Source organism: Myripristis murdjan, chromosome 2, assembly GCF_902150065.1.
Source record: "Myripristis murdjan chromosome 2, fMyrMur1.1, whole genome shotgun sequence".
Lineage (NCBI taxonomy): Eukaryota > Metazoa > Chordata > Actinopteri > Holocentriformes > Holocentridae > Myripristis > Myripristis murdjan.
Window position 1 is genome coordinate 17,142,175 of NC_043981.1, and position 16,038 is coordinate 17,158,212.

The 16,038-nt window shown below is 42.0% G+C and overlaps 1 protein-coding gene across 2 annotated transcripts in view; it reads right to left on the reverse strand.

The window, feature by feature from the left end:
* The window catches only part of drc11 (dynein regulatory complex subunit 11), an 84,793-nt gene that overhangs the window by 26,023 nt on the left and 42,732 nt on the right, over positions 1-16,038 (reverse strand). Inside the window, exons 10-13 of one of the 2 annotated variants that reach the window (XM_030074764.1) lie at positions 14,072-14,178; positions 12,033-12,131; positions 3,480-3,550; positions 2,722-2,804 (exon numbers count right to left, since the gene is read on the reverse strand). In XM_030074764.1, the coding sequence (XP_029930624.1) occupies positions 2,722-2,804; positions 3,480-3,550; positions 12,033-12,131; positions 14,072-14,178 (360 nt within the window). Of the gene's footprint in view, positions 1-2,721; positions 2,805-3,479; positions 3,554-12,032; positions 12,132-14,071; positions 14,179-16,038 lie in introns of both variants that reach the window. The other variant, XM_030074759.1, reaches the window with a different exon arrangement.

A 16,038-nucleotide genomic window follows, 5' to 3' on the forward strand; every position in this document is an offset into this window, starting at 1 on the left:
CCCTTTAAGGTTTTATTTCACCGTCTGAAACCATCTAACATTCACTTCAGTCCTTCTTATTTTGGAATTTTATTGCAGTTTTCATGCATTCTAATTTTAAATATACAATCATAATCATTACAAATACCCATATTTTTCTTTTCTCCCCTAATTTTACAGTCACTGCCCTGATTTTTCTTTTCTCTTTCTTTTTAACATTTGTGGTCATTTCTGGTATTTATGTATGTATTTATTTATACGGTAATTTTCTGTTTTTTTTTAATGTATTTTCTGCTGATTATCAGACAATTTTCTCATCGTTTTGCCGGTTTAATTTCACACACATCATGGTTTCAGTGGGTCAAAAAGGGAAAAATGTTATTGTTATTGTCATTGTGGCCATTCTCTGATGTCATGGTATGTTTAGCATGTTAGTTACAGCAGGACTGAAATGTTTGGAGGATATACAATTTTAAAAGGAAAGAAGTCAGTAATGATGTAAATAATTGTATCCAGGGGCGCCCGGCCGCCTTTCGCTTTCCAAAACTGAACTACCTGAGTATCCCTGAGCAACAAGCAACAACAAGCTAGCCACAGAAACCTTAGAAAAGGGGAAAAAAATCAAATTTAGGAAACAAGATGCTCATAAAATGCCATTTAATCATCACCTCAGGTGTTGGCAGTGAAGTATTCCTATTTAAAAATGTCACGCATTGCACCTTTAAAGTCCTATTCTACTATATTCTGTTGTACAAATAAAACCAGACAGCAGAAAGGTGAAGCTGTGAGAGACGCACAGCTGGAAAACAGGGACAGACAGAGCGGGGACCGACACAGGCAGGGGATTGTGGGATACGTGCGGCGACACACGTGCGTCCGTTGGACGTGATTTAGCGCGGCGTCACGGCGGGAGGTTTCCCCGACTCGCAGGGAACAGGGAGGAGGGCTGACTCATAAATCCCAAACTCTGATGGAGGGGATCTTTGCCTCAGCTGGCCTGGCTGCACTGATGACGTGATCACACACACACACACACTAATAAACACACACACACACACTTTCCAACACGTGGCTGCTGGCCTCAGTCATCACATATGCAAATCGAGCGCTGCTTTCCAAAGAGAGACACGCGTGATAAACCTTTACAGCGACTCGTATGAAATGATTGAGATGAGTGACATGAAAACACAACGTTGTGTCGGCCGGGACGCGGCGTTACATAACTCATGTTTCAGATGACATCATCACTTTTACAATCCTGACTAACAAAAATGTTTTCCAGAGAGCACATGTAATGTTTTGGAGGGAACACAGCAGCTGTCATCATGTAGAAATAGCAGATAGTGAGGTAACTGGGAGGAAAACACATTATGTAATTATTAAGATATCCCAATTCCACATGTTGGATGTCCACTAACTGCTAACCCCGCCCACCGCCACGCCCACTTTGGACCAATCAGCGTGCTTCCTCGCCACGTGACCGACCTCTCCGCAAAGTTTCGTGACGCTGTGTGGATCTGTTCCAAAGTTACGGGCTTTTTTTTTTTTTTTTAAATGTGAAGCCACGCCCACTGCCACGCCCCCCTGTGGCCAAAGCCATTCATAACCTCCTGAGATGTCCTGCTGACAAACAAACAAACAAACAGCCGAAAATGTCGCCACCCCACTCAGCTGACAGAGCTAATAAATATTAATGTACCTGTAGTAATAATATGGCCTGATGAAATTTGTTTTATTTTTTCCCTGATTTTTGTGTTTTCCGTTTTAATTTGGTCTGAATTCTGCTCGTTTCTTTGATTTAAGCGCGTTTTCTCATCAGAAAGTGTCTAATCCTGTGGTGGATGGATCAAATTTCAACTTTTCAAGAAGAAAATATTCAAAATTTGATGATTATCAATGAATTTGCGGTACAACACCGCACCTTATGTATATACAAATATGTTTTTTCAATCAAAGGAAGAGCTTCAGTAGTTTGCACGGCTGATCGCCTCTTGCTGGTGTGTTACCTCTCTCTCTCTCTCTCTCTCACTGTGTGTGTGTGTGTGTGTGTGTGTGTGTGTGTGTGTGTGTGTGTGACTGTACAGATGTCAGAGGACAGCAGCTGCATGAACTTGACACCAAAACAAAGCCTCTTAACACAGTTTTATTTTTTTTTGTTCACTTGGCTTCGGCGCTGTGAAAAAATACTTCTAATGGTCAGAAAACTATTTTACATCACAGGACCCTTCAGTCGCAGTAAAAGTACACAGCAGCAGTAGTACTAATAGTAGTAGTGGTAGTAGTACTAGTAACAGTAACGATACTCAATATGGCCAAATGCTTTCTGTGTCCTTAAACATCGTTAATGTTGAAGCTCGAGTCCATGTGGAAAAGACAAGTCACGACCCTGTCTGTGCCAAGCCACGCCCACTGCCACGCCCGCAAATTAATCACTTCCTATTTGACCCATGGCCACGCCCACTGCCACGCCCGCAAATTAATCACTTCCTTGTAGACGGGTGACCAACCTGCCTGCAGGCTTTCAGACATGCTGCGTGTTTTATACGAGTCACATTTACGCCTTCGTGATAAGCCACGCCCCCTTCCGTCAACCATGTCGTCATGGGACACGCCCCTTTCAGCCTATGACATCACCTCCTGCAGGTTTTGACGGTGCAAACAAGTAGAAATAAAGCAGTCAAAGTGTGTGTGTGTGTGTGTGTGTGTGTGTGTGTGTGTGTGTGTGTGTGTGTGTGTGTGTACCGATGTAGTCGGAGAGCTTGACGTTCATTGGCTGGATGATGAAGCCCTCCAGGATCAGCTCCTCATACAGAGACTCGATCGTCCTGAGGGCGAGAGAGAGAGAGAGAGAGAGAGAGAGAGAGAGAGAGAGAGAGAGAGTGAATCAGCCACCCTGCCATTATGAGCACAATTACCCACAATCCATTGCCATCCACCCACAATGAATACATTCAGATATCCGTAATTTTTGCTCATTATGCCGATTCATGCCAATTATTTCTGTTATTAGCATCTAAAAACTGAACTGCATGTTATCAGGTTACAGAGATTAAAAAAAAAAAAATACATTCATGCTGTCTGTTTTGAATTCATGTGTTTTCTGTATTAATTGTGTTTATTTGGATCAAAACATTGATTTTGACAGGTTTTACCTCATTGTTCTGTTTTATTTACCTTTATTGCTTTTTTTTTAACATTTCCTGATTTTAAGCACTTATAACTCTGTTTGAAAAGTTTTAAACAAGCAAAGATAAACAGTTTCTCATTTATCAATTCCATTTATCAATTATTAATTCATTTATTTTAAGCATCAGTTACATAAAAGCACAAAAAAGTCTTTTTAAACAAGCATGTAATGAAGAAGTATGTGATGTAATGAGGCGTGATTAAAATTGTGGACCCATAATCCCACACACACACACACACTCACACACACACACACACACACACACACACACACACACACACACACACACACACACACACACACACACACACACCTGTCTGCTGTCAGATCCTTCTCTTTCTTCTTCTTCTTCTTCTTGCTGCTCTTCTTGCTTTTCTTCTTCTTCTTCTGCAAATAAAACACAGAAAGAGATGAGCTGGATGTTGGATAGACAATACATTCCTCTACACACACACACACACACACACACACACTTACACAGGAGCAGAACGCTGACAGCTACATATAAAATCAATCAAATTATGTGTATATAATGAATTCTCCCACTGAGACACACACACACACACACACACACACACACACACACACACACACACACGCAGCTGCTGCTCTCTGCTCAGCTCTTATCTGTCGGCTGAACGTGACAAAGTGATTTTCCTCTAATATTTTCGGAGGAATGTCCTCGCCGGCGGCCAAACACAACACGGCGGCTCTCAAAACAAACACGGCGAGTGTCGGCCAGCCGCCGCGCCACACACACACACACACACACACACACACACACACACACAGGAGAGGAAGAAGAAGAAGTAGGAGAGGAAGAAAAGACGAAACCACAAACCAGCGCTGAGTGCTGACAGCTGCCCGACACATGAGCAATAAACCAATAAATGAAATCGTGTGTTTTGAGCAGAACTGGGTCAGAACCGAGCGGCAAAGCCTGAACTTTAACGGGACGATCGATCACTTTCAAACACAAACACACATTTATATGTTTGTTACTAAACACATAAACGGCAAAAGTCCAATTTCATCTTGATTTTCTTTCTGTCATCCATCCCTGCTGACCTCGTCGTCCCTGCCGCGCCCGTGGGTGTGTTTGTTATCGCTGATCAAACCCACAGGAATCTACTTTAAATCCCAGAGGAGATCCTGAGGTTTCCAGAGATCCCAAACATGAGCTGCTGAATTCCAGGGAAATGTGTCTAACATGATGCACAAGACATGGAGATCTTTTCTATTTAATGTGAAGCTGCAGCCGTAAAACAACAGCACCTCGGGCCCTATCTTGTGCCACCCGCTACCCGCTGCCACGACCCGCTACCCGCAAATTGCGGATTTAGGAACTTCCGCTATCCCTAAATGGTATCTTGCGCCACCCGCTACCCGCTCTCCGTTATGCCGACTGCATCATTTGCGCCTGGAGGTGCGTCGTGGGCGTGTTTCATGCGCTATCCCTAAAGTTGCTATCTTGCGCACACACTTTAGGGATAGCGGATAGCGGGTGGTCCTGACCACCCGCTATCCGCTATCCCTAAAGTTTGGGCTGTTAGGAGAGCGCGTCCAGGCGGCTTCAATGCGCACCCCGACGGAGCCTCGCCACGCACACGGTCGGACTGATACCGGGACGCCGCCGGAATGGACTGAGTATATTACTCATATAGACTGTTTAGAGGAAAGACTGTTTTAATTGGACACTTACCCCAGCACGTTTTATTGTTTTATCATAAGCCAGCAGCTGTGCTATATTTTTATTATTATTTTATTATTGTATTTGCCCAATCTACCTTGTCAATAAATTAGTTTACACATAGTTCCACCTCTGCCTCTTGTGTGTGTGTGTGGTGTGACCCGGGGATTTTACTCAATCAGTACAACCTTGTGACACGTCCACTTGGACACATGTGGCTCCATCTCCCGAATTAACTCGCCTATAATATAATATATAATATGTATATAAAGCCACCTTGCTTTAGCCTCAGTAGAAGCCCTGAGAAAATCTACCTCCCTCTCTCCATCGCGGGTTTAGGATTTAGGATTTAGGATAGCGCATCCTGCCCTTAAAGGCAATGGCACCTGGCACACTGATTGGTTTAACTGGCGTAACGCCCAAAACACACCTATGTATAATATAGCGGGTAGCGGAGGTGTTTTGCGGATAGCGGGAGGTGCACAAGATAGCAATTTTACGGGGGAACGCCTCTTCCTAAATCCTAAATCCGCAGATAGCGGGTTTAGGGAGTGTGGCGCAAGATAGGGCCCCTCGTCTCTGAATGTTTCCCTCAGTGTGATGGAGCCTCAGCAGAGACACAACATGGATGGGACGTTGTGACTGTGAATGGCAGAATACTGAGAATGTTATTTGAACTTGCTGTACACCACCAAGCTTTCCTATTGTTACTTATCTATTTATTTATTTACTGTTAATTTATGTATTGCATTATTATTAAGTTATTTATTATTAGTACTAGTACTATTATTTTTTTATTTTTTATTTTTTTATTTTTTTATAATTATTATTACTTTTATCAATATTATCATTATCATTATTATTATTACTATTATTATTATTACTATTTTCCTTTGTTTTACACTGATGTAGCTCATTTATGATCTTTTTCTGACTGTTAAATAAATTTATTATCTTGATGTTATCACTATTATCATAATTCCTTAATTTAGGATAAGGAGTCCCAAGTCCGGACGGGTGGGGTGGGAAGGGTGTAGGGAGGGAGAGGGGTTGAAGGTGTTCAATATTGGAACAATTCATGTTTGTACTATGTTCTGTGATGACTATTAAAATGCCTATTTAAAAAAAAAGGATGGGTCATTGTTGTGCAAAATTGTGCAAAAGTGTGTTTTTTTCTAATTTAGTCGCTGCTTAAAGGGAAATTTAAGGGAGAATCGGGGTTCAAATGGTTAAAGAGGGAGTACAAATTGAGTCTATCTGCACTGTGGTGAAATATCATGTTTCCCTTACAGATGGTTGGTATTTAGTTAGTATTCGTGGCGTCTCCATTAGAGCAAACAGGCCAGATTGTTGTGGAAAATTTGTCGACCAGATTTCATTTTGCGCCTCCAACGTCCGTCAGAATCAGAGCGTCGTCGGCGTCTGAGGCTTCACGTTCACTTTCCTCGTGCTAAATACAGGGAAGACTCGCTCAGACACACTGGAGCTCATCTGTGGGAAACTTCACTGGAAACAAGTGGGATTACATCACCCGCTTGTTGGAAGAAAAATACCGTCCCGAGGAGATGAATCTGAAAGTAAATAACTGGTGAAGGATGGTGTTTGTGCAGCAGAGAGTTTGTTTATTCCAGCGCACATGGATGCATGATAGTTTGCTACCAGACCCACAAATCAAACTGGGCCAGACGGCAAACCCACGCGCTCTAAAAACCTCCGAAAAACCAGAGTCTGAACCACGACTCTCGCTGACTCCTTTTCTCTCTCTGGTTTCTTCTCCTTCGTCGTTATATTGGTGTTTATTTCTCCGTGTTGTTATGTCTTCAGTGACGACACACTGGAAACTGAAACCCACTGAATCCTCAAGATCCTTCACCTCGCTCCCCTTCCCCCCCCCCAGACCAAATTGGAGGATGTAAGACCAAAAACAAAAAAAAAATAAAATAAAAATTAACCATTAAACCTGCGCAGGCATTTGATTTTAAATGTATTTAAAGAAGAAAACAAAACAACTAAAAAAAAGACAAGAAAATGACCTCCCAATTAGCCCCCTAAAGTATATTTTTTCCTGTAAATACATATTATAATAATTAGAAATGTATCCAAAGTATTTTTGATAATATTCTAATATTCACTCTTTTTTTTTTTTTTTTTTTTTTTTTTCAATTTTCAGGTCATTTTCCGTCTTTCTGTGGGTTTTTTTTTTTGGGCTAATTTCCAGGTCAATTATCTTGTAACCTTGTACTCATTTTCTTTCTTTCTTTTTTAGTCATTTCTTGCTCATCTGTTCTTTGCCTTTTTCCTCGGTGTTTGTTTTTAAGCACAGGCACCGAAATACAAGGAACGGGACGTTGATCCAGGTTTCAAAGGGTTAATGATGTCATGATATGAACAATCTTTGCATCTTATGATCAGACAATGTTTGGCATTTTTACTTGATAAAGGACTAAAAGTGATTGGTGAAATTCTGTAACAGACTAATCATTTAAGCTCAAATCTCATAAATAAAAAGGTAAAATGAAAAGGTAAAACACTGAACAGGTACCTTTGAGCTTTGATTAAAAAAACACCAACTTTCTTTTTCTTCCTCTGATAAATAACATCATGATGTTCTGACTTGGGAAACCCCAGCAAGGCGATCCAGAGCAGGGCGGCCCGGCACAGCTGAGTCACTGTGTTTTTGGAAACGGGGATCAGAGCTGTTGCGTACGTCCGTCCTGTCAGAGCTGCTTGTGTAACGCGTTTTCACCACACGGCGCTCGGCCGGGCGCGCTGCCTCGCCGCGATGAGGCCAAAGCCTCGGGAGGAAACTCCAGTTCCAGAGAAGAAACTCTTTCCCGAACTCTGCCCCTCCAGGAACTCTGCTGATGTCCTGTTTGGTGAATGTGAGCCGTGTTGCAATAAATCTTTTTCTGATGACTGAATGTTGATGTTGAGTTTGTAGGAGAGCATCAGAGAAGAGGAAACCTGAACGAGCCCTGCGGGGAAACTGGATTTGGCCGGTTTAATGCTTAAACACAGGATGTGGCGAGGGAGAGGAGAACATAAAAAAGAATAAAGCAACATAATAAGAAGAAATGTAGAGTATAAACTAAGTTATGACATTAATTACAGAAACAAATGAAGGCCAATATTCAGCTGAAACATTTAAATTGTGATTTATTGATGTTGGCTGTAGGATTTGTTACTTTTGTGAATCTGATCGCTTGTCATGCACAATAATCTAATCACGAGAGGTTCTTACTCTGCTGTAAATCACTCTGGGAGGACACGTTAGATGAAGTGTGTAACACTGCACCGACATCGTATCGGGGCAGGCCGCTCACAGATACTTTGCTTTTCAGTTCATATTTTCTGGCTGAGTGCCAGGGGGTGACATGCCAGGTTTCTGCTGATTAGAAAGACGTGTGAGGACATGAGAGCTGGAGAGACGAGGCTGGGAGAGACAGACGAGTGCAATAATCCATATTTAATACCATACTTTCAATAACCTTTAGTGCAACAACTCATGTCCATGTTTGCACTTGTACATATTTTTTTTATTTTATATATATTTATATTTATATTCCTTTCTTTATTTTTCTTGACTATTTGCTCTTTTACCTTGTTGTTATTGTAACAAAAAGTAATTTCCCCCTGGGGATCAATAAAGTATTCTGATTCTGATTCTGATTCTGATTCTGATTCTGAAGCCGAGCGATACTGTACAAGCTGAATTATTAGCCCCGGTTTTTATTTGTGTTCGTCATCTAAAACAACTGGCCTGGGTTTGGGACCTGAGTCTATTTGGGAACTGCCTTCATTTCCTTCTGCAAAAACTTTTTTCTCATCAAAAACTAGACAAAAATAATCCAGAGACACCAGAAAGTTAAAGGCAGAATGAGTTTTCGTTTCCTAGGATGGCGAGGGAAAACGTTCTGTTGTCGTCTCACCTCTCTGGGTCTCCTTTTTCGTGATTTTCGTACCTTCCTATTGGATGTGTTGCTGTCGATCTGGCACCGTGCTGCGCTGTGATTGGCTGGGAGCTGGGGATGTCACGAGAACTAATTCAAAATAGCCAATAGTCCAAGAATACAACAGTACCTGTTTTTTTATAGCACCGCAGGAACCGGATGTATGATTTATCTTTCAGCAGGCCGTGACATCGACGCACACTGTTTTTTTTTTTGTTTGTTTTTTATCATCTATTTATCATCTGGGTGCTATTTATTTATCATCTGTTTATACTGTAAATTTGCACATTGCCCTCATCTATGCACATTGTATACATCGATGCACACTGGTTTTATTGGTTTTTTTGCACATTGTTTTTTTGCACATTGGGTACTTTAGATCTTTAGATCTCGAGGGTCATCTTTTATTCTTTATTTTTGATTTACTTATTCTTTATTTTTGATTTACTTATTCTTTATTTTTGATTTACTTAATCTTGTACTCTGTGGATACTGCTGAAAACTGTGAGTTTCCTTCGGGATGAATAAAGTATCTATCTATCTATCTATCTATCGACATATCCCTCCAGTAAATTTGAGTCTGATAAAGCACATTTTATCTTCAAGTTCTCCCTCTGGGTTTCCTGAAGGTGTCAGGTGTGTGTGTTTGCGAGGACGTTTGTTCACTGGGACCGAAAAAAATCCAGAAAATGGATCAGTGGTTGAAGCATAGCAGCGATACAGAAGAAGAAGCAAAAACAGAAATAAGAAAACCTCCTCAGTAGCAGGTTGTTGTTTCACACTGATGGAGCTGAAACTCTGTATATAGGGTTTTTTCTACCTTTTTTTTTTTTTTTTTGCACCGGTCAGGGGCAAGTTGGCTGAGAAAATATTTCAAAGGGGGTAGGTTGTTGAAAAAAAGTTTGAGAAGCTCTGCCTTGGCTCTGTCCCGGGGCAGCGAGCAGGATGTGATGGGAAACCCCACAGCTGCTGCCCAGAGAGCAGAGCTTCCCCCCAGCAGGAGGGGCCGCCCCCCCCGCTCTGTACTTTAAAACACATGTGCCCTCGCAAACATTCATTTTCCCAATATGACTTCTTCACCTCAGCAAATCACTCGGACAGATGGGAAGCGTCGGTGCACGGCCTCTTCTGCCGCGTGGGAAAACTGCAGCGCCCTCACAGAAGACCGAGAGCAGAGGAGCTGCTCACCGGCTCGGGTGATGGATGCCGCGGATCAGTCTTTTATGGATGAGGCTTTTATTTTGGTGGTCGGTTCCCCGCGCTGATGTCTGGACGCTGAACAGAGCTCTGAGTCGAGGCTGGAAGCTGCGTGAAACTGGTTTGACGTGCCGCTGAACGCCTCGGTGTTCGCCTGCAGCCGTTTAGCACAACAACAGGTGCATTTGTTGATGCTGGAGTCTTTTATTTTTTCCAAGCGGCTCAAGTTGTCATTTTCACGTTGTGGAAACAGCAAAGTGTCTTGTGTCCATCTGAGCTCCATGGGCGTGTTGCTCTGAAAATGAGCCTGTCCTGCTGTCGCCGTAGATGATCTGCTCGGGAGCTTTCACTCCGTCTCCTTCCTTCTTACCTGGAGAATCCTCCATTAGAACAGCAGCCCACCAAGGTGAGACACACCGGCGCTCTGATTGGTTCACTGCCCAAAACACAGCCAGGATTCATGAAGAGACTCAGGAGAAGCCTTTAGAAGCAGAAGCCTGGAGCAGCTCAGCTTAAAATAGAGCCCTTTCACTGCTTAATAAACACATTTCTACTTTTCTACAAGACAGTAGCTGGGTTTCCATCCACCTATTTCTATTCGCATTTTCAGAAATTGCGAGAAAAAAAAACTTGGATGGAAACGCCAGAAATTCGAAAATTTGCAAAAAAGTTTTTACGCTCGATAAAAGAAAATGCGACTTTTTGCTGTGGAAACAGGTTTTGCGAATAAACGATGACTGGACCAGATACCACGTCACACTTCTACGCTACAGTCTTATTATTATTATTATTATTATTATTATTATTATTAGTCTCTTATTCCTTATTTAGGATGGTTCGGTACGAAGTTAGCGCTGCCAAAATAGTAAGCAGACTTCTCCCAAGAGCCGACAAGTTCAGCAGGAATCTGTCCCTGATCAGCTGTTGAGTGTCAGCTGAGTGTTTGTTGTTGTTCAGTCGACACACAGATGCTATCTTATGACGTCATCTCACGGCGCACTCTCCTCCCAATAATCGCAAAACAAAACTAATGGAAACAGGCATAAATTCGCATTTTCTTTTGCGCATTTTGACAAAATTCGCTCAAAAATTATTTGGATGGAAACCAACCCAGTGTTGCACCTTCCTCTCTCTGCACACACACACACGGTTCGATTCAAACGGACTACAAACTGTAAAGCATCCTAAAACTCGTCTCCGGTTACATCTTCTCTGTGGCTCATGTGCACATTTTGAGTCCTGACCTCGACTTTTACTTGGATAAAACAATTCCTCTATATATTTTTCATATGTTTTTAAACATCGTATGGGAGCTGATGACAGGATCTTTGGTTCTGTCCAGCTCATATCACTGAGGTCATTTCCAGAACATAATTCTCTGGGAGATGGATGATGGTCAGATAATGACGCATATGGAAGCTTTTAATGTTCGCCGTGAAGCCCTCAGCGTCGCCGAGGAACAGGTGAACATCTGAACTCGATTATCACCCATTTCCTCTCGATCTGATTCATCCAGAAGCCTTTTGATGAATTCATAGGAGCAGCAAAAAAAAAAAAAAAAAAAACAGACCTGGGTCAAATCAGCATCGTTGGTGCTTGTTTTACACTGCATATAGCGCCAGACGGGTGGAGTTTAACGCAACGGTGTAATTCAAATAGTGTCAAGCTGTCAATAAAAAGGAGGAATTTGTAAAAAAATTAAGTCCTTGGTGTGAAACAATGACTTTCAAATGCTTTGTGGCACAGATTATATTGATTGCGAAATGTCATCCATCTGGTAAACCGAGAAGTTAGAAAAAACAACAACCACATTTCTATTTTGGAGACATTTTGCCACCTGAAATGCATCATCCAGGATGTGAGAAACAGATGATTTTAGCCCGCGATGACCCTCAGCATGTTTCACTTCAGTACGTGTCACCGTCCTCAAAAGGAAGACATCTCACTTCTTTAGCTTTTTAATTATTTCCACGTGGAGCCGGGTCTAAATTTAACTGGAGAAGAAAAGAAGTAAAGAAAAAAAAAGTACCTTCTTGCTTCCTTTCTTGGCCTTTTTCTTCTTCTTTCCTTTGTCGCGGTCGACGACCAGCTTGAGGTTCCTCAGCTCGTGCCTCATCAGCTCGTCCACCTTGCAGGGAGAGATTAAACACGCTCAGCTCTTAGCCTTCAGCTCATCAGCACAAATCACTCGCAGATGGGGACACATGGGACGGGACGGGGGGGGGGGGGTTGCATGCAAAGGATGGCCTGAAAATATCTCGACATCAGCTCGGGATGTGGAGGCCTGAAGGTTGTGCTGTAGAAAAAAAAAAAAAAAAATCACAACCTTGGAGAGCAGATTCTCACAAAACCCTGGGAAGGGAGGCACCTCAGTGCTGAGCTCTGGCCTTTACAAAGTGATTATGGTTTGGCGCTGCGGCTCACAGGTCAGAATAAGGTCACATATTTGTTGCTGACTGGTCAACAGAGGATCGTGCTCACTGCAGCTTTTGTTTCACCCTCTGTTTAATTTTATTTTAGGTTGGGATGCACCGAACCATCATTTTCCAGCTGCGATCCGATTCCCGTACCTGGATACTGAGCACTGAAATGACACCAGGGCTCCTTTTTCTGGATAATTATTGACACAAAATGTCTTATTAGAAATACAAAAATGTACAAAAATGCATTAAATTTAAACGTATTCCAAAGCAGTCAATCTGTATTGCAGGTTAAGTGGAGTGCAAATTGCTGCAGCAGCTCCTTTCGACCACTAGAGTAGGCAGATTTTGTCTCATTTTATCGATTACCACAACTGAATTTTCTAATTTATTTATTTATTTATTATTTATTTTATTTCATTTATTGAAAAACAAAACAAAAAAAAACAATACACTATAAACACAACATTCCCAAATCTTGAATGAATGGGAGCAGAAAGAAGAATAATCTTATTTAATCTGCCCCTTTATCCCAAAAAAAAAATCAATTTGCAAAGCACTTACATTAAAACGACAACAAAATAAACAGAATTAAAATGAAATAAAATCGCTGCCGTTCCAATTCAATTTATACCATTGAAACGTTCAAAATTCCATTTGACTGCAGTACCGGCACACGCCACCGTGGCGCTAACAGACTGCGGTACATTAAATATTAAATATTACAGAAATACTACAGGCGGCATCCTGTGTGCACGTCTATCGTGGAGCAGTATCGTCCGATATCCCATCAGTAAATGACATCTGGATCAGCCCTGACACTGCATCCCTAATGTTGGGATATTTTTTTAGTAATTTATGCTTTCCAATAACTTCAGTGCTTTCTCTCCCCATAGAGAATAAGCAACTTGTCTTATAAAGTCTTGTTTCATCTCTCAGTTCTCTGTAATTTTCATTATTTCTTGGATACACGTCCACGTCGAGCTTTACATTTAAAAAAAAAAAAAAAAAAAAAAAGAAGTAAAATGTACTGAAGTAAATAAAGAGCGATGTGAAGCTGTGATCAAAGCCTCCTGAAATAACCCGCACTAATGTGATCTGGATATGAGATAGCATCTTCACTTTTATTTATTCTCCTGCAGTGATAATCCATCTGAGCCGTTGTTATGGATCTGCTTCCAATCGAGCCGCGACTTATTTCTGTGCATGTCTTCCTGACACACACACACACACACACACACACACCACAGGGGACACACTGTACAAAATGACACGGCTTATATCTTACAACTCCAGCTCAGTGTTTCACTGTGTTTCATTTAAAACGGGAATTTACTCTTTACTCTCAGGACGATGGAAGTCGTTTTTCTTGAAACTTCTTGAAATTTCCTCTTATAAATTTCTCAATAAGGAATTCCTTATTTCATGACTATCATTTGAAAAAAAACAAAAAAAACAAAAACGTATTGATTAAAGCTGAAGGATATTATGATTTCCATGTGATTTGTGATTTTATATCATAATTTTAATTTTCACAGGAAAACCTAAAATGACAATAATGTGATTGCCTTTCAAACACAGCCATCAGTCATCTGTGTGTGTGTGTGCGTGTGTGTGTGTGTGTGTGTGTGTGTGTGTGTGTGACAACCTGAACTCGGACTTCCTCTTCCACCTCGAGCCTCTTCTCCTCCCGGACCAGCTCGGCATCGAATCGCTGCAGGAAGTTCTGGCTCTCATCACGACCCCGCCACACCTCTGCACACACACACACACACACACACACACACACACACACACACACATACACAGAGCCTTTGGTCAATGACAGTAAGGGTTGGGATGTGTTACTGGGAATCTGTCAGGTGTGCAGTGCAGCTTTCCCAGGGCAAGAGAGGGAGAGAGGGAGAGAGAGAGAGAGAGAGAGAGAGAGAGAGAGAGAGAGAGAGAGAGGATGGTGGAAAGGAAGGGAGGTGAGGAAGAAAGAGATAAAACAAAAGAGAAAGATACAAAGGAAAAGTGAGGAGAGAGAAAGAGAAAGAAGACAGGAGGAGAAAGAAGAGGGAGAGAGAAATAAGATGGAGAGACAGAAAAAGAGGGAGAATTTCCAGAATTTCCCTGGTTGGGATCAATAAAGTATATCTATCTATCTATCTGTCTAAAAAGGTGAATTTTATTTTTTTCCTCCTCACTTTTTCAAAAATGGCGCAAAAAACATCAAGTGTGAAGAGCACAGAAACAACATGTGATACAATGAAACCTTCAAAATAAAGGCCACATATGCATAAAAAAGGACGGAGGTGCTTGGAAAACAGCAAGGAGAGAGAAAGAAAGCGGAAGAAGAGAGGAATAATAAGAGAAGAGAGAGAGAGGAGAGGAGAGGTGCAGGTGAGCTGAGTAACACTGAGGCACATTGTCCGGCCCCCGGCGGCTCCCAGGAGCCACTTCCTGCTGGCAGAGCGCCACTTCCTGCCCGGGGAGCGCTGCACTTCCTGCGCGGCGGCCGGGCGGAGGGCCAGGTAGAGCGGGCAGGTGGCGGGATCCGATCTCCCCAAAAACAAAAGACGCTTGTGGACGCGAACGGCGGCTCGGAGCAGCTGAGGGCCCGAGTGAGGCGACCCCGGCTGACCTCACACACACACACACACACACACACACACGCACACACACACACACACACAGCTTTAAGACCTGCACTTTGATTTTACAGCCACACTGAGACCTCTGAGAGTAACTGTGAGCTCCACTACTGTACGAATTTAATATTTCCTTTGTCAAACACTAAAGCAGCTGTATTAAAAAACTCGAGGGCCGTACAGAATCAAAATTTATTCAACGCTTTTGACCCAAAGTGGCCGTTCTTTTGAGCAAAATGTGTCCTGGGTAAAATAAGTTGGAGCTTTACATGACACATTCCTCCCCCAATAAAAAGCAAATATAGGGGAGACTGGGGTAAGTTGAGCCAAAGGGTAAGTTGAGCCGCCCCCTGTTGCTAGGAAACGGCAAAAAACATTGATCATTTGACCAAATATTTAAGAGGAAGGCATCATTTCATGGAGTCTGTGAAGGTAAGAACCACATGGGTAAAGTGGTTAGACATTTATTTCCAAAAAAACATTTTTTACTCTTGAAAGTGAATTCAGATACGGCTCAACTTACCCCATACACGGGGTAAGTTGAGCCACAAGACCACTTTTTTTGGACATGCTATATTATAGAAACAGTTATGTTTACACTCATTCTGTTGAAATATATGCAGATATATTAGTTAGCGACAAAACTATGATTGCCTTGATGTAGTGATCCTAAATATGAAAAATGGCTCATCTTACCCCAGTCTCCCCTATCTGAAACCAAAACTGATTAGAGTAGAAAATCACATCCTTTCCTTTTTTTTCTGTCCTAACTTCTTGTGTCTGCAAGCCTGAATGTGTGTGAAGGACTAAAGTTTCTTCACATGGAATTAAAAATAACCAGATAACTGAGAAATCTACAGTCACGCATGTTTTTTTGTTTCCACTTACACACACACACATCACCGGCACGCAAATCCAAACTAAAAGTAAAACTAGTACTTTCCATGAGTGATTTGGTCAAAACAGGACCAAGTGTTTTAAA